A 20,189-nucleotide genomic window follows, 5' to 3' on the forward strand; every position below is an offset into this window, starting at 1 on the left:
CTGCAGACATTTCCTGAGCAGGGAAGAGTTTCCCCTCTTCTAGATCAACAGTCATCTAAATAAGGACTGTGATCTATCCTGACTGCTTCCTTTGAGGGGGACGGACAGTGACGTGAGGAGAGCATGCAAGAAGTAGAAGCAGGGAAAACAGAAAGAGAGACGGGCAGGGGGTTGTGTTTGATGAAAGCCTGGCTTACTACAAGCTAAAAATACTACCCAGCCTGGTTTGCAGCAGGCATGAGGAGGGGGGGGTAGGGAGGGGGGGACTGTGTACATATGTGCGTCTGTCGCCCCACACCCAACAGCTGGAGGCTGGAGCCTAAGAGGGGGTCCCACATCACTGCAGGGGAAACAACAGGTGGACGAGAGGGCGTGTGGTTCTGTGTTTGTACTGTACATATGTCTGAGTGTGTGTGGTGGTGTATGTTGGGCTTGTGTGCAGAAATCTGTGCTTATAAGTGCATACGTACATGTACACACCAGTAGCCCTTGTAAAAACGCTAGTGTCACACAGAGCCTGTGTCTCTGGCCAAGCCTGAATTGTCTTATTCATGCTGTCTAATCTATTTAAATCCTAAGTGAGGCAATGCTATGAATCAAAATTAATGACTGCGTTGTTGATGCTGATGTTAAAGCTCTGGTATGAGTACTGTATTGGCCATTCACAGCAGAAGCTTGCTCACTAGGCCTCTATTTTTATACGTGTGTGTGTTAGGGGGGGCTAGCATGTGTGTCTTTCCCCACTACCCGCTTTTACCCTGATGACAAGAGGCAATTGGCCTTCTCAAATGACAGTGACTAGGTACTGTGAGGGCGATTGTACCCAGGCAGCTGTGTATCTGTCTCTCTTTCTCCCCCTCAGTCCCCCTCCATATATCTAAAATGAAAGTAGTTACAGATTCTGTGATTAAATACCTTCCTGTTTGTGCAGGGGCGATCAGATAAGGGTTGCCACGTAGTGAAAGCGAGGGCTGAAAACAAGGTAAAGCCGACAGCCAACACACTTCCTTGGGTCATTATTGGCATACCTGAGATGCTGAAAACACACCGGATGTCTGCACTGACGCAGGAAACTGTGTGTGTGTGTGTGTGTGCGTGTGTGTGTGTATGTATGTGTGTGGACGGCAACAAGAACGAGATAGTGAAAGAGTCACCAAATAAACATGTTTTTTTAGTGTTTTACTCTTTTAATAACATTTTATAGTGGATCCAATTTTCTCCCTTCACTTTTTGAAGGGGCACACTGGATTTGATACATTCTGTTTACTCGTCATGACGAGGACTACTCAGCCTGTAAAAACAGTTGTCTACTGTCTTCTGTGGTTCCTTTCAAACTTTGTCAAACTTTTTAAAGTTTGAAAAAATCACCCTGATGATGTCATTGGGGTTATCTTGGCTGGGGCTTAAGACTTAATTCATAACACAAAGCCTGCTATACAAATGGGGAAAATTGGAGCTTGAAAGAAGAGGGCGTTTAAGAAGCAGGGAGGTCTAATGAAAGATGCTGGTAAGCTGTATTATGGGAAATGTATGATCCTGCACTTGTGGAACTTGACCCACCGCTTAGAAATCATAGGAAAAAAGATGCTCTTTTCAACTTTTCTTTTAAACACATAAAGGTTGTGTTTACACTCAGTGTTGTTCACTAAAACACATGTTGTATATCCATGAAGTCTAACAAATCTGTTGGATGCTTTTCCTTCATTATAAAACTTTTGCAAGGCTGATTATTAGATTTTTTATAAAATGCACAGTGTTTACATCCATGTTTACTACCTTGCAGTTTCTTCATAGACTTTGCTGGCGTGTCAGTACACTTCTTTGCGTGCTACCGCCACCAACTATCAATCAGTGGAATTGAGTAAAACCATCAGTAGGAATGTGTATTGCACCACATTCATCCTCTTGCACATACACAACGCAAACAAAACAGGGACCCACTTGTAAAACTAGAGCGCTATGAGTGGTCAAAACTCCACGTTACATATAAGATCTTATAGTCTTTGTCATAATTAGAATATGTTTAGACACTTTTTTCAGTATTAAAAGTAATCTAGGTGATTGTTGTATGTATATGCATGGTTCCAGTGCTAGAAGCTAATGCAGCATGACTTTTCATGTTTCAGACTTGGTGACATGGTGCTAACTGTCAGCATGGGGTTCAAAATCATTTCAATTTTACTTTGTTCTTTTATTTTAATCCTGTGAAATACAACTAAACTTTGTATTTAAAATATCTATATAAATTAGGCTATTATTATTTCAGTATAAGCACACACATACGTTCAAATACAGTAGCAGCTTTGAGGCAGAGCTAGCGAATAGGGAATATTAGGAAGGCTACAGTGACTGGCCAAATGAGTGGAATAGTTTCATCTGGCCTTATCAGTTTCATGTCTTGTTTTGTCTGCCAAGCCTGGCAGGCCCAGTGTTGGTCTTCAGGAAAGAATGTAGGGTCATCAAACAGAGCTGATGGAGTTATTATGAAATTTGGCTCTGGGATAACACCAGACATCCCTGTCCACTGTAAATGGGAAATAGTCAGTCCAACTCTCATTCCAGCAGCATTTGGTAATGCCACAAGGAAGCTGTTTCATTCAGATTTTCGAACATTCTGCTCCTCGTAATTTATGGTTAAATGAGCGCACTCTTGAGAGCTCCCTAGACCTGGTGACCTCTCCGCAGTTTCCCCGGACACTGACCAATTGCGTGTCTCTAAACACTGTCACTGGCCAACCAGGCGTCTCCAGTCTGCGTAATCATCCTCCTCAGCTTCCCCCGACATTAACAGACGCCATCAAAACATCACTCCTCAAAAAGGCAAACAAACTTCTCCACCAAGCAAGGCTTCCAACCTCTACCGCTTCTCATGTCTGCATCTTTGATGAGGAAAAACACCACCATAACAAAAACAAGAGGATGAGTGGGACAGGGAAAGGCTATATTTGGAAACAGACGAGTGGGCGACAAGATGTCTCCTCTCTTTCTCGTTCCGTCTCTCGCTGCATTACTCCTTCTGTCTGTCTGTCTGTCTCTGTGTGTGAGGCCAGCTGTGGTCATATAGTATAATAAGGCTCTCTATCTCAAATAATGTCTTTAATGCTGGTTAAAAGGGGAAAGGGGGTTGGTTGGGGTCAGGCTGACTCCTGCACCCAGGGATCAGCTGGCACGCTGTTGGGAAGTGGCACCAGGCACAGGGCCACTGTCTGGGCAGGACAGACAGCTGGCGGGGGCGGGGCAGGGGGGGATTCTCTCTGTCTGGGATACACACACACACATCATCTTTAATTCCCCCCACTGTACCCAGACAACTCTTGTTTACATCCCATGTGTATTACATTGTGTCTTTCTCATGGCTAAGTAGCGTTGTGGTTCCCAGTTTGGATCATTTCTCGGAAAATAAAATGAGTAATACCTGAGTAAGTGAACATTATTAAACACCACTGATGCTGCATGTTTTGTCTATTGCAACTGCTTCTCACTATAGAGCTGAAATATACCAGCTCTTGTGATGATGAACAGTTTTAACAGTTTCTGATACTGAGCAGTGTCATTTAGAAAATATTGTGAGCCTTTCTTTGTAAAAGGTTTGATTGCTATTAAGCGATTGGATTGCGATTTGTTGTGTAGTTAATCGATAAAAAATTCAGCACGGCACCGGCAAATATTCAGATCCAGCCTCTCAAATGTGAGAATTTGCTTTTTTTCTCTTCTCATATCATTGTAAATTGAATATCTTTGGGTTTTGAACTGTTGGGCAAACAAAATGAGCAATTTAAAGACCTCAGTTTGAGTTCACGGACCTTGTGATTGGTATTTTCCACTCTGCTCTGACATTTTATTGACTAAACAACCCATTAATTGAAAAGATAATTGTCATATTAATATATATATATAGGCTCTGTGTTGTTAAGTGAAATTCTTGCTGTGCGTAAACCATGATGCCATTAGTATCCATTTCAATAGTCGCCCTCAACCTAGACCAAAGTGCTGGCACGCCCCTTGTCATTTATAATATCAGGCTGACTGGCCTATTGATGACGAGAACAAAGCCACAGTGTGGCCGACCTACAGCAGTGGCCGTAGTAACATGGCACCTCCCCGGTGACTGACGATGCCACGCTGGCTGCCACCACAGCCTGGCACAGGAGGGGGGTGGCGGGGGAGTGTGTGTGTGTGTGTGTGTGTGTGTTTGGGGGGTTGACGGGGGGTTTTTGGTGGTTGTGGCAGCTGGCAGTGAGAAGGGGAGAGGAGGGGATTCTCATTTATAAAGACTCCCCTGTGTGAACCCCATGCGAGGCCACACCCTGGATGCAAGCTCAAAATCACTTGCCGAGGTGCACGTACACATGCTCATACATTCACAAACATTGTAATTTTTTGCAGTGGTGCACAGATCTACACACAAATATGTAGTAGTTATGCACACAAAAGGCGGCTGAGAGATGACCCACAAACCAAAAGCTCTGTTGCCACATGTGTCACTGTCCTTTTTATGTTGGTTGAGCTTCATATCAGTGTATGTGTGTGTGTGTGTGTTTCTTTTTTACACAAGTGTGTGTGATTCATAGGCACAGCAGTGTACACTTTTGTCCTGTTGAGTCATTGCTGCGTTGCTGATGAAGTATAGCATGGCGTCACATTGCTGATCTGTTTATTAGCCCTAAGGAGACAGGGGAATGTAATCAAACTGTCCTGATTGAATCACGTGACGGCTATTAATCTACCCACATTAGAGCCCACGATGAAGAAATATTAGTGTTTGGCTTCATTGGATGTGTTGCAATAGTTCCTAGAAGAGATGAGGCCTTTAATAATGAGGACCTTGTTACTTGTGTGTATATGTACACATTTTTGTTTGGGTGTTTGTGTGTATTGTATGTGCTTATGCGACTGTGCGCATGTCTGTGTTATAATTGTAGAATTATGTGGGTGTAAGTGGGGTATATTTATGCGCACATAAATACAAGTATTAAAATGTGTTTGAAGCTGTGTTCTGTCCTCATGAGGGCCACCACACTGGGGACCAGTCAGGAGCAGATCATGTCCAGCTGTCTCTGAGGACAAATGGTCCATCAGGCAACTGCTTGTTCCCCCCTTTGCCACTTCTTCTCACCCACCCCCCCCCACCCCCTCCTCCACTCCCCCCCCAGTGTGTTTACTTGACTTTACTCGCTAAAAACCATTTTAAGTGGTTTTATCGAGTCGCTCACAGGAATAGCATAGCGATGTGCGCTGACAGCTTCCTGGAAATAGGCGAGAGGAGGTTGAAGTGTTTATGGACAAATGGCTTTTTTTATGGGTTTCACATGTAATGGAGAGTAATGGACATTTGAGTTTGTTTTTGTATTTTCTCATCTCGTTCAAACGCTGGCCCACTCGCGCCTCTCGTAGGTATAAGGTAACATTTGACAAATACTGGTGAAGAATTGAATTTACTGAATGATGGGATATGCGCAGACACAATTATATAACAAAATTAAATTATTACTGTATATTATACATGCAATACTTAAAAAAAACCTTCTGATTTGAACATAAATGGGGTTTTCTGTCACATCCATCCTATATAAATACTAACCGTACGTCTAGCATATCTGTTACATATATTTATCATGTTTTTAATATGACTCCTAACACATTTACATGAACATTTTAATGCTACTAACAAATGATGTCCTCCTGTGTACGGGGGAGCAAAACCAAAAAGCATTCCCTCGCCCACACCCATATTCCTCTGAGCTGACAGCAGCTTCACCTCTTGGCATTCGCATTTTTTTCTTTTTATTAAATGGCTGGCAACAGTCCACTCTACACACGGACGTTTCGGGCTCTGCCTTCCCCGAGCATGTGCGTGTGTGTGTACAAGCTGAGGGAGGCAGAGCCTGAAATGTCTGTGTGCATAATGGACTGTTGCAAATCATTTAATAAAAAAGAAAAATGTGAGAAGAAAATTTGTGAGCGCTTGCCTAATATGCGAATTCTATGGACCTCTGCTCCTGGCTGGTAGCACTTTCAAGGATTTCATGAAATTGAGTATAAAGGAAACAAGCAGAGCCCATTCCTCCCTTTGTTCTTCATCTCTTAGCAGCCATCCCATAATTCATCTCTTTTGGCTTGTTTATGCTGCACATTTATTTTGTTTGCGGTAACATTTCCCTGGCCCTCAAATCTCTCAATGTGAAAAACGCTAATACGCCTCCAACACGACATCAAAGCCTCTCCCTCGCCCAACACTCTCTCTTGCTGTTTCAATTTATGACTTTTTTTTTTTTTTTTACCTTCCTACAACATGAAAGACTATCAGTGTTTCCCACACATACAGCATGTATGTGCGCAGAAACACACACGGCCGTACACTACACCACACCACATGGGGATGCGCACAAGCACATACGTGTGCGCGCTCACTCACACACTTTCACAGTTCTACAGTCATGTCCAAACAGAATGATCAGTAAATCAAATAAAACACCCACAGTGTTTCAGAGAGAAGGAGTGTGCTCTGAACAACAGAGTGATAAAAGAGCAAAAAAGAAAAGGAGAGGAAAAGGGGAGGAGTGGACGCAGGGGGATTGTACGTCCTCGTGAAAGTAGCCCTCAGAAACAAAAGCAGCTTTGAGTGTGCGCCCACTCAGAAGAGAGATTAGCCGGTACACACCCCCCTCAGCACACCACCACCACCATCACCACCACCACCACCACCACCCCTGCAGAAAAGAGCTTTGGCTGCAGTTTAGCGGCACGTGGCACAGCCCTTGATACTTATCATGTGCGTCAGGTGCTCTTGCTCAGTTTCCTGTTCTTTAAAACATAACTACCATTTCCCTCTTTCACTCCCTCCTTCTTCTCCTTTTCTCAGTCCAGAAGCAATCCATCCACACCGCTGCCAACCACCCTTACCCTTCATTTCTACTTAGTTATTCTCTCTCTCTCTCTCCCTCTCTCTCTCTGTCCATCTCTTTCTCCTGCTTTTACAAATACAAAGAACATATTGTATCTGCCAGCGTTAAAGTGAATCCATTCTCCTTGGCAGCGGCCCGGCCCGCGGTGAATCTGAGCCGGGCTAGCTATGTTTTCCAGTTGGCAGCGAGGCTGCTGGTGGAGCGGGTTGGTTGCTCGTTGGGTTGGTGAATTTGAGTCCAGCTGACACGTTGGTTTAGGATTCATTCACGCAGTCTGTCGTTCTTGCTCTCTCTCTTTCTCGCTCTCACTCCAGTTGCAAAGCATGACCCGAGTTCACCTCATTTGAAGCATTTTCAAATGCACCCTTTGAGAATGTTGCCTTATAGCTTTGTTTTGTGCACAAGTAAAGTGTCACTGCATGCACAAATATTTGAAACATCTTCTCACTCTGAGAGATGTACTCATGAAAGGAAATTTAGAGATAATAATACATTTTCTGGGGAAGTTTTACAAATGGGTCATATGATTACACCAGAGTGACATTTTCACACATTCATTGCATTAGCTGGTGGTTTTCAGCTGCTTTTCTCCATCTGTATGGAAACCAAACTGTTGAGCACTTTAGAAACCAGAGAGGAAGAACATTTTAAGGTCATGGAAGTGCTCTGATTTAGTTGTGGAAAGTCTTGGAAAAGTCATGGAACTTTGTGGGAACCCTGAACTTGAACACACTAAACCAACACACACACACACACACACACACACACACACACACACACACACACAGACACACACACACACACACTCTGTCAGTACAAATAAACTTGTAACTACTGAAATATACAAACTCATGTCTAATAATTCCTGAATAATAACAACACCCCTTCACATTCATGGAGTCATACAAAGCACACACATAACCCCAAAATACCAAAGCGCGTTTATGTCGACCGATGAAAAGTCGACGTAAACGCGGTGACACAAACATACCGATAATGAAACGCTATCATGTTTCACAATCATAGTCCAATCCCCAGAAACTGAACATAAACCTCCTCCGCTCCCCTCAAATATGAAAGAGCCCAAGAGATGAGTCAATGCACTCTCAAGGCAGCACAAACAAACTGTTGAGTAAAGGCCACTAGAGCCTTTTGAAGTTTGTCTGACTGTCCTCCTCTCATTTCTCTCCTCCATCTTTCATCCACCCCAACCATTTATTTATCTATTTATCCATCCATCTCCTCTTCTGATCTCTCTTCAACAGCTGGCCCATGCTCATCATAAATCCATCTTCTTTGTCTTCTATTTATATTTCTCTTTCTGATATATTTGATTTTTACAAATTTCTTGGAACGTTTTAAACATATCAAACTGTGGTCAGCTTGTGCTTTTTTTAAACTGTGATTTATAAATAAATTGACTTTATTTTTGGAGCCGTGTCTGAGAGAAGAGAGATAGATAGAGCAGAAGTGGAGTTAATTTACAATTTTAAAGTACAATGTGCACTCTATGTGTGTGTGTGTGTGTGTGTGAGTTTTCCCAGCTAAAAGTCTAGTGTGAGCATACTATGACAGTTTCATAATCATCTAATCATAATCTTGATTTGATTCTTAACAACCCTAAAGAAAAAAAACATCTTTAAAGGTAATATATTGGGTAATTGTAAATGGCATGCAGCCTGCAATAAAGTGCTGTTAATGTGACTCGCTGACATGACTCCTGAAACTCACAAACTACTTAAACTTAAACTACTGGTGTTTCTGAGATTGAATGAAGCATGGCTATCCAGCTGCATTGCCACCGTTTTACCTGAAATGTATTTAAAAATCGATTTTGGAGGCTAATTTCGGAGAGCTGTTTCCATAATAGCTGCTATGTTTTTCCAATTCAAAAGACAGAAGCGCGGACTAATCAGAGCCCAGTGAGTGGAGCATTAATCTTTCTTTAATCTTTTTTTTTTCTAACTCTAGGAAGGGTCTGTGTTGATGTGTAAATGAGGAAGAGAACTCATCTAATGTACAGTCTACTTATACACATAGTAAATTTCTGTTTCTGGCCATAATTTTGTCCACTGGCTTTGTGAGCATGAGGTAAAGTGTTCACGAATTTAAAACATTACATCGTACTGTCACAAACATCTACCAACAAGTTTAAAAACCTTAGTTTATTCTTTTAATAGTATCAGCGCATAAATTGCCGGCTGACTTTCCTGGATTTAATTTGTGTGTGTGTGTGTGTGTGTGTGTGTGTGTGTGTGTGTGGGTTAACCCCCCCCCTCCAGTAGACAAAAGCCACCAGTGTCCAGTTCTTTCCTCTTTCAAATTTATTTTCCCTTTCTTCTGGATTTTTTTTTTTTTACTTTCCCTCTTCCTTTACTCTCTCTTTCTGGCCTCTAGCTCCCCACCTCCCCTCCCTCGGCTCACCCCTGATGTCCATTCTCCATTCATGCAGTCCTGTCACAGTGATGATAATGATGACCTCTGTGTAATGCTACCTTGTTATTGGCCCACCAGCGAGGCCAGTGTGTACACCCTCTGTTGCTTTTTCTGCATTGTCCATTGTGTTAAGAGCGAAACGCTGGATCTTGTGTGTGTATGTGTGTGTGTGTGTGTGTGTGTGTGTGTGTGTGTGTGTGTGTGTACGTGAAACACAAAGAGCAAGCAGGCAGTCTTGAGTGAGCTGCACAGGGAATCTATGCAGAGGCAGAGAAATTCACCTGAACTGACCCTATGCTTGTTGTTATTCTGTACATTAAAAACCTCTACAGAAAATTTCAGAAAATTGCAGCGCTTGAAACCAAAATCCATTGGTTAGAAGTGAATATGGAAGTCAATGGACTATGTGGGAATGACGGCACTTTACCATGGACTGAAAACAGTGGACAAGAGCTACACAAGGGTGGTGTACACAAGGCTAATTAGCACCAAAGAGACTATCAAAAAACAGGAGGGTCTTTCTCTCAGTTAATAAATCTACAAGTAGTAGTCCTCCCTGGAACTCTCTTGGTGCAAAACCTAAGAGTAAATCATTTCCCTGGGAAATGGGAGGACGAGTGACAGGCAGAGCCCAGCGCCCTGAGATGCGATTTGTGACATGACTGGCTGGCCTGCGTTAGCATCCAGACAGAGTGCCTCATCGGCCTCTGTACTTAGTAGGACACAGCCGTGGACAGCTGCAAAATGGAGAACTAGCGACAAACCTCCCCAACAAGTGTACAGCTTAAAAACAGATTTGCTCCACTGTCGCAGGACCCTGAATCTCCGTCAGACGACCTCAATAAACCGTCATCTTCACACGGCAGGGTAAGAACTGAGAGTTAGTCTGAAAAGAAAAGGCTACAGAAAAAGCTAAGGTCTGGGCCTCAAACTCTTGATTCTGGATGACTTTGCTGTAAAAGATGTAAGAAACATGTGCAGTAAGAACACCAAAATATTCTGCTTTCCCAATGATATGGTCTCTGACTTGACAGAAAGAATCCCAGAACTTGTGGCTGCACACCCAACTGTGAAAACCATCATAGTGCAAATAGGGACCAATGATGTTGTGAAACAACAGTCAGAAGTACTAAAATGAGGCTTAACTGATGTGTTGAACCCACTCAGCTCCTTAAATGCTGCGGTGTTTTTCAGTGGCCCTCTACCACCAGTTAGAAGAAGAGTTGAGAGATTCAGCAGATTGTTGGCACTGGACACATGGCTTTCAACTACATGTACCGTCCATTCAGTGCACCCTTATTGACAATTTCAACTTTTTCTGGGACCACACACATCTTTATAAGGCAGATGGACTTTGCTTTAACAAGTCGGGGAGTAAAATTGTTCATCTCTAACGTATTTTACTTCCTGCATCACCCATCTGCTCCCTCTGCTAAGGACAAGAGACAAGAGGAATCGAAACAAGAAAAGGACATAACACGGTGGAAACCTTGGAAGAGAGCCACCTCAGGATTCTCAGGATTTACCTTCTTCACTACCTCAAACCCCATCCAGGTCACCCTCCTCTCCAGTCAACCTTTCTCCCTCCTCTCCCCTCTTGGAGTTCACCGACCAGATGAAAGAGCTGATCACTGCTGGGACTGTCCACCAGGGCCTGCAATGAATTTGCCTCCTTGTTCAGTGACAAAATTCTGAAAATTAGACAAGCAGTCAGTGTCTTGCCTTACAGGAACAAGGGTGAAAAATAACTGGAAACAACCCACTTGAGTCTGTTTTACTGGATTTTAATGAGAATGCTTTAAAAGTATTATTAAATATTTAAAAGTAAAATATTTTTTCCTGCTTGCTGTTGCCAATTAGTATAACACAACAGTAATCTAACCTCCAGTAAACAGGAAATGAGCGCATCCAACATCTGACTTTGAATGGGGTGTGTCGGTGCTAATGTCATATCAGAATATCAGGGTGGGACACGATGCAGGCACAGACAATATAAAGGAGAAAACCAGTGGGATATCATCTTGTGAGAGAAAAGCAGATTATTTAATAGAGGGTACAGAGGTGTAGGATTCTTTAATAATCTGTGATAGTTTTATTAATTGGAGTGATGGCATTTTGATATTTTTCAATATTTTGTCCATTTTTCATTTTTACTGTGAGATTGAGCCAGTAGTGTGATCTTTAATTTCATCACAACTTTAAAGCTGACCCTCTCCTTTTTTAATCCTGATAAAAGCAGCATTTTGTAATTTATAATTATAATATAACTTCATTTGTACAACAGAAAACTCCACAAGGTACCTTTAAGTACTGGTGAGCCACTCTTTTTCTGTTGCTCAAGACGTACTGCAAGAGATTTTTTTTTTTTTTTTTTTTTTTTGCATTTTAAAACCTTGCTTTGTGATTCAAAAGGCCTCAGTGGGATATTAAAGAATTCCTTTCCAATTGGAATGAACATTATGTGAGTCATGTTCGTGCTGTATGAGTAGACACAGTCATAACAAAGGTAAGAAAAAATGACGCTGTGAAATAGTCTGGTGTTACACAGGTTGAACCACCAGGCCGTTTGAGGTCACATCGGTGGGAAAATACATTACATATTCATTACAGCATGCAAGGACGGTGACCTGTGCAATTGTTTCCCTCTTGTCTTATCTCTCTTTCTGTCCCAGCTCTGTCTCCATTGTCTCATGCGATTGAGAGCATTTCAATGACAGGAATCTTGTTTTGTTGAATAGTGCGGCCTGGTCGGACACAGATGCCAAGACATTCCTGGAGCTGGTAGTCTTTCCTTCTGGCAGCCCTGAACCTCTGTCTCTTCTACTCTACTCCTCTTTTTTTGCTCTCCTTTTCACTCTTCTTTTCAAGGTGACTGTTAAAGAGAGAAAGAGCAAGTAGGGGAAGTAGATTTGTGTCTATTTATGAGCCTCTGTGTTTTTGTTTGCCTACGTGCTGTATGTCTGACTGTTGAATTTTCAAAGAAAAGCTATCTATTTAGTTACCCAGCCGGGGCTGCGCTATACAGTGTATGTAGCAGCCTTGTTTCCCCGGCTGAATAAGCCACACCACTTCACAACACCTAATTACTATTCATTACATGTCAAGGCTACCACGCACTCCCTCATTCTACCTCATCCAGTATCTCATATCCCTCTTGCATGTCATGTCTCCATCTGTCAGTAATCATGCGATGGTAGAATTTGGCAAGGATCAGAGAATGCAGCGATAGCAGCCCCAAGCTTTTCTTCAAGCTTAATAACTCCCCAACAGATGGCAGTGTGAATCGCTCTATCGGCACAGGGCTGCTTTTGAGGACTGTATGTTAATTAAGGATCTCTGTTCAACATGATATTCATGGTACAGCAGACTCTTCTCTTCTCTTCTCTTCTCTTCTCTTCTCTTCTCTTCTCTTCTCTTCTCTTCTCTTCTCTTCTCTTCTCTTCTCTTCTCTTCTCTTTACACAGACAGGGTGAGAACTTATTGACCTCTTGAACTCTCAAATTTTCACTTAAGTATCTTTAAACTTAATAAAAAAGTGTGTTTAAACTGTATGACAGTGTGTATTCAGTATGCGGTGTACACCTTATACATATATGTATATGTATATATGCAAGTATTTTATGGCTGCACATGTTTCAGATGTGTTGTACATCATTTTATACACATTTCACTAAACTCAGCCTGAAAAAAGGCTTTCTCTAGAAACTGTGGCGTCTTCAATAGAATAAAATATAAAGTTTTGTGGGTTTGGACAATACTTGGCCGTACAACATTTGTAGTAATGGAGCTACCAGGGTCTCCAGCAGGGCTTTTAAAGCAAACCCATGTCAGATCTGGATGTATGATGTAATGTATGTCTGACATTTGCTGTTGTCTGTTCTTGTTTTAATACTAACTGCTTTTATTGTCCTTTGTGCTGCAGTGTTCAAGAAAAAAAGCACCCTGCAGGGACAATAAAGTTGATGTTATCTGTCTTATTTTATCACGTCTTATCATGAATTGGGTTTAAATCCTCATAGCTAATGTAATTGCGTCAGTTGTAGGAAGTCACTGCAGCAGCTACTACCATAACTCATTGAGTTTGCTTTTCAGGACAAACTGTCTACCAGCCTGATGACAGTTGACGTCAGTTGACTTTTACCCAGTGGTGTCCAGTCAGTTGTTTACTCACACCAGCTCTTTATTAGTTTTCCATTATTACTGCCTAGTCTCCACCTTACCCTACAGCTCTTTGGCCACAGTTAATGTCCTTACAAGGATGTGGTCCCTCGTTTGCCCCGTGTTTGTTTGTTTGCTAGGTGACACGGAGACTACCACAAACAAGTGTGTGTACATGCTGTACGCACGTTTGTATGTGTACTTGTATACTCTGGTGTTTGTTGCAGTGTACCAGATACAGAGACAGAGAGTCCCAGGGGAGGGCAGGAAGGTGGTTCAGGAAGGGTGTTCCTGTGTGAACAGGAGCTCTGTGTCCTCCCAACTGCTGACACCATACTTCATGTCTCCCAACAGACTGAAATACAGGCCAAAGATCAAAAATACTGGAGATAATGTAACTGTGTTGCTTGTTAATGCTTTCGTGGTGAATTCAAATTTTATTCGGTATCCCCACACCGCTTATCACTCATTTCATATTTTCACTCATTTCTTATCTTTTATATGATAATCTAATTAGTGTTGAAACAGTTACAAAATATGAATTGGTCCCAGCTTCTCAAATGTGATGATTTGCAGCTTTTCTCCATTTTATAACATTGTAAATCGAATATTTTGGGATTTTGAACTGTCGTTTTTTCAATAATTGTATCCTGGTTGAGGCCAAGAAAGACTTTTCTATATTCAGTGAACAAAACAGTTCTGTGCCTATTGTCTACATATTTATGTACTGTATTAGACCTTCTCTTTTCTTTATTGAAGATGAAAGAGGCAAAGGTTACACAGCTTTGCAGATACAGTACAACATACTCATTCACATTCTACTCATTCAGTTCAGGAACACTTTCACCTCAAGGTTTTTTCAGACAAACTGTTTACAAGTCATTGAAAATGATTTGTGCACAGTATGAGTTGATCACTTTGGAATTGAGTGTGAACATAAAGTGACATATTGAAACACACTGGACTCATGGACACATCTCTGTATCTGAGTTGACTCGGCTGTCGTCAGAAGGACCTTATCTGGGTTCGGGGAAATCTCCGGTGCTGAAGTGTCAGCCCTGCTTGTAACTGTCTCATGTGTTTTCTGTGGTCAGAGGGAGGGTCGGGGACAGCTGGAGCATCACCTGTCACACATGATCAACGCATGTGATCATGGATCACATGTGTTTATATGACACAGTATTGGTGACACCCAACACCAACATGTACACACTACACAATGTAGACATAACAAAAACACTGTCACAATACAATAGCCCATTTTGACAAATTACAGTAAAAAAAGGCAACTATACAAGTGATTTATATTTAATTGTATACCAATTAGCAACATTTTTCAGCTCCAATGGATGCCAAATTGCCATTTTATGTCATTTCATCTTACAGATCTTACAAAAGGCCAAAGAGTAGCTGCCTCAGTTGTAAACACTACAAAATGATTTAATGTAGCAAAAGGAAGAATCTCACAAATCATGGCAACATACAGTATGCCAAACACAGGAAGAAAGTGTATTTGCAAAGAGGATAATTGCATAACAGACTGTACAAACTGCGGCCTCAGAAATGACCACTGACTTCAGTCTTCACCTTTAACAAACAGACTAAAATTATGCAAGATGTATGTCTCTGAATTCCTTCACTCTCACCTGCTTTTGCTTCTCTTATTTAAAATCACACCATCTCTTTCACCCACCTTCAAACCTGGAGACGTATACATGGGGATGTAGTCTTGCAACACGCCAGCGCTCAGCCACCAGCGGCACATTCACACACACACGCACTTGCACAATCTCTCTCTCTCTCTCTCTCTCTCTCTCTTGCATCTTTTACCCACATCCAGGCCCAGAAAGCACACACTTATGCACAGCCAGTGCTGATAAATAAGTCTTGTGTGTTTGCAACACGCCTGTCTAATTATGTTTTTCTTGTTTCTCGGTGGGTCTCTCGGGCCACTCCTTTCAGACACACAGCAGGAGGAATTCCTGATCCATTTTAAGCCCCAACGAGAATGTTGATAAGTCTGTAGATTACTGCCCAACATGTTTATGATAGCCTATTATTCTCTAAGCTTCATCCGGGCCCCGCGCGTGCTTCGTCTACTTAGCACAACTATTTAGGTCATGGTACAATCTCAGAGGAAAGCACTGTGAATGTTGAAATATCAGCAAACCTCAGCAAAAAAGATCAAAATGAAGTCATTCAAGTAATTGATGAAAAAAAAAAAAAAAAAAACAGTCAAGCAGCCAGCGTACTTGCCCATGACCTAAAGTTCAATCTGTGCTATCTAACTGATGCACACAACTTTTTGTAGTAAAGAGATCTAGAGACTCGACTCGTCTAAAAACTTGAAACAACAACAAAAAAAAATAAATAAATAAAAGAACAATTTTTTTTCCCCCTGGAATCTAAGGTCTGTCAGACATTTTTCACAATGCTCAGTTGTTTATAAATTACGATCATTGGCTGGCTGTGATGTGATTTCATTCTTTCCTGTGTCATACTCTGATATTTCAGATTTATGCATCCTATTATGGCTCATATTTCAACAACAATAATAGCTGCTAAATGTCCCGCTCTGCCATAAAAATGTCCGGGCCATCAGGCACACACTCTAAAAGATGGGGAGAGAGAGGGGCCATACCCTTAAGCCTATGAAAATGCCATTGATGTTAACTATCTGACTGTGTCCTGCCAGAAATACCACAGTTGGGCCGGAGTTGTTCGCTATCAGCGTCTGGTAGAGACAGGAGTCTGAATCTGTCTGGTCTGCCTGTTGCGTGAGATGTTATGGCTCTTTGATGTGCTTTGCTGTTTAGGCTTTGATTTACGAAGCGCCATCTTTATCATTTTCCTTGGTTTCTTGAAGCCATTGGAGCCATCAGACGATATTGGTTTGTGTGTGTTCATGCTGTGTAAGTACCTCTGGAGGGATAACTAGATAAGTACAGAGGTAAAACCAAGGCCAAGGCTGCGAAGTCTTAGGAAATCCCTTTGAAGTTACAAAACTGTGTGCATTAAGTTCGTGCACCTCCTTTTTTGTGGTTGAGTGTGTATATGACTGTCTGGGTGTGTACATATGCAGATGTCCTCATATTTGCGTGTCTCCAAACAGTCTGTTGTCTGTTTACCTCCAGCACTCAGGTGGAGTCATTCATCTGTATTTGCACCATGGTTAGGCTGTCTCTGTTGGTTGGCACACCTGTGTTTACAGTATAGAAAGTATGTAAACAGCGGCCTGCATGTATGTGTGTGTGTGTCAGTGTCTGTCTGCCCACTCTGGGATCATATAGCTCAACAGCTTTTGTAATGACTGGCTTTAGCAGGTAGACCAAACCTCTTTGTCCTTTTGTCATTGTGTTGAATCCAGGTCTATCGGATGGACCAGAAAATGGACTCTGTCCTGCGGATCCTGAGAGAGCAGTTCCTGCCCAAGCCTGAGCTGAAGCCAAAGCCCTCCATCCGCAGGGTGACCATCCAGAAAAGCATGGGTATCAGCATGGACGAGGGACCCTGATGTTATACAGATGGTTGGACAGGGTATGAGGTTGTCATCAGCAGAGGACACTTAAAGGAGCAGGAGTTCATAAAAAAACAGCCTGGCCCTCTCCACAGGGGCCAGCCTGAAAAAAATAAGGGGACTCAGTCTTCCGAACCCTTCTCCCTTTCTTCCTTTTGCAATCCTAAAAATTTCTCATTGACTTTTGACCCCTCATAAGAACAAACTTTAAATTGTCTACTTGGCGTTGCGCTGCTCTGGGACATGAGGGCAAAAGAAGCACTGAGATTCGGACTCGTGGTGTAGAGAGAAGGCCGACTGACCTCTTCCCTCTGATGATTGTTGACCCTTTTGGGGTCTTTTCTGTTGTTTAAATGTAGCTTTCTTTTCCAGACTAGCACTGTGGGCCCTTAGTCTTCCCCAGCAGCACACAGTCAAGCAGTGATCCGCTGCATGAATTTATTTCACTATTAGCCTCACAATCACACAACTCAGATGATGTTAATTTATGTGTGGCCTGTCACTGAGCTGCATTCCTCTACTCCAAATATTATTCCAAAGGTAACTAACCCCGTAATGAAGTCGTAATGCAATCAAAGCACTGAAGTTCCCCAAAGACACAGAGTAAAAATGAGAGTCCAGCCATGGCAGAGGCATTCCTCAAATCCTTCTGATTATCTTGGCACCATCCACACCCAGTACACAACAGGGTTATTTCCATAGCCACATATCCATCTAGCCTAACTGTACTTAGGCTGCGGCGGGTGTTTGTTAGTAGTGATCGAATAACATGAGGAGGGAAGGGCTTTGCCCTGCGTTAGGGACCGGAAGGCTGGAGTAAAAGAAATGGGACTTGAGAAATGTGTCTGGGGTGGGTTGGATGGCTAACATGGTGCTGATTTATAGTTACACTGAAGCTAATAAAAATAGCCAAACAGCTGTGACAGGGCCCGGTGCCATGTTATAGGAACACAGTCAGAAGATATGGCACGGTCTCTCAGATTTCATAAGTATATTGATCCCAAACTCTTTTAGCAGCACCACTCCTTCCACCACCACCAGGACCCTGCTTAATATCCTCTATTACCTTCTTCAGGGGGCTCACACTGCTGTGTGTAATTTGAAATAAATTTGCCCCATTATAGCTCTGATTATTTTTTCTTTCCTGAGCTAATTAAGTGCTGAATTCCTGGTAAGGGGAGATTACTCACTGTGAGCGACTAATGAAAAGAAACACTGGAAAATGTGCAGAATTTAAACAGTAAGCTTTGAGGAGCAGGCACGCTAATTCTTTGTGAAAGGTTTGGAAATATCAGGCTACCGCTGAGAGCACACGTTTGAAATAAAAAAGACAATGCTCTCACTTTGTTCCCATACTCATTGTATTTATCTGACAGAACGCTGAGGCATGTAGGAAGTAGAAAATAGAAAATAACTCAACTATGTAGCTACTGTATGAAAGGCCTCCCATAATTATAGCATGCACATTCCTAAAAAGGCGGATGCACACACAAAAGAGGGGTGAACAAGGGAAGGGGAAAGAGGAGAGGCTTTCTCCCTGCACTAACATATATTTTCATATTTTTGCGGTGGTTATAAATGAGCTATTATTTATCTTCTATCGAATAAAACGGTTGCATTTTAAAGGCACTCTAATTTTGCGAAACACCTTGATACATATCTGTCTGCTCTGTGTACAGTTTTATAAGAGTTGTAAATAGAAACATTGCCTTATTGTACTGTATTTATTATCATGTGAAAAGTTCAACCTAGAACATGTCTGCTTGTTGCAGTGATGAAAAAAACACAGAAAGTGAGGCTCCCGTTCTACAGATGGATGGAAATGATTGTAAATGATATTCACGCACACCCTCTGCACTGTAGCTCTGCTGTAAATAATAAAACTCCATTTCATTACGCTCTGGCCTGCTCTCTTGGCTACGGAGGAATTTGATTACCAGCTCATCTATTCCATAATTTGCTTTCATTGGAGGGTGAAACTTGTCTTACAGTTTTTCTGAGCCGTTTGTTCAAATCCTGAGTGGAGCTGCGTCAAGGTAAGCCACGGAGCCGGAGTTTCCATCCAAATAAAATCTCTTCAATCTCCTCAACTTCACTAAATTCCTTTCACACTGCAATCACCACGAATGGGGAAGAGGAAGAAAAAATAACACGTTCACCGCGCCTACTTTGAACTTCAATATTCCATAACCCATTGAGCGAGGCATGCAGAGGAAAAAGAGAATACGTCTCATATTACCACTCAATTATATTTGCCTTCAAAGGCCAAAAAATACTGGGGATGTCCCAAGATCAGCACGGTCCAGCGCCGAGAGAGAGGGGAGGAAGGAGGGAGGGTCGTCCCGGGGGAGGACAGGCGGGAGTGAAAGCGAAAGGAGGAGGAGAGGCAGGAGGAGGACAGCAGGAGCATAAGTGAGCTGGAGAAGAGAGCAAAGCCATTTTCAATTAGCCAGAGAGACTACATGGGCCAGAGGGCCGCAGTGCTCAGCTGCCTTTTGTCCTCCTCTGGTTTCTATCACTGCTGGGGGATTTTGGCAGGGAGAGAGAGAGAGAGAGCGAAGAAGAGAAAGAGAGACCCCATGGCTACCTCCGTCTGCAGAGGCCGCTCTGTGTCGCCCCGTGCTCCTCTTTCATCTCAAGACTAGACAGAGAGAAGAGAGAGACTCCCACTTCAAAAGACAGTTTGATCTCAGAAGTACACAGGAGCACAACCTAAAAGAGGATCTGAGGAAGCAGTTAAAAAGAGAATATAAGGGCCACACTGTCACAGATGCCGGACAGTGAAATCAGGCAATCCTAGAGTCTGTGCAGAGGAGGAACCCATGCTAGGTCATGAAACACTCTGAGCTTTGTTTGATCTTGCCACCTTAGCCGCATTCAGAATAGGGACTGGGACTGCAGCAGAAAATAGGCTGGTATAGCATATAAATACCAGCAGGCTGAGGCGTTGACAGGCCTTTTAAATCACAGGGAATCATTTTACTTTATAAAATTTGAAGTATGATTTAATTCCAGTTAAAAAAAAAAAACTACTGTGTACATTCATGTCTGTCAGTATCTTTTTTTGATACTATGGCTGGTGAGTGGCAACGTTGTGGGTTTTCAAATTCTACATATAGTGGCTTTGAAGTAGTTTTAAGATGAATAACCATTATTACTTATTGTTAATTATG

At 42.4% G+C, this 20,189-nt stretch overlaps 1 protein-coding gene across 3 annotated transcripts in view; it reads left to right on the top strand.

Annotated features, from left to right (window-relative positions):
* Positions 1 to 19,335, top strand: part of kcnq1.2 (potassium voltage-gated channel, KQT-like subfamily, member 1.2) — a 185,288-nt gene extending 165,953 nt beyond the window's left edge. For all 3 annotated transcript variants that reach the window (XM_067590335.1, XM_067590338.1, XM_067590336.1), the window contains one exon: positions 16,867 to 19,335. In XM_067590335.1, the coding sequence (XP_067446436.1) occupies positions 16,867 to 17,013 (147 nt within the window). In that variant the 3' untranslated portion in view covers positions 17,014 to 19,335. The remainder of the gene's footprint in view (positions 1 to 16,866) is intronic.
* The last annotated feature ends 854 nt before the right edge of the window (positions 19,336 to 20,189 follow it).

The sequence above is a fragment of the Thunnus thynnus genome, chromosome 5 (genome assembly GCF_963924715.1).
Source record: "Thunnus thynnus chromosome 5, fThuThy2.1, whole genome shotgun sequence".
Classification (NCBI taxonomy): Eukaryota; Metazoa; Chordata; class Actinopteri; order Scombriformes; family Scombridae; genus Thunnus; species Thunnus thynnus.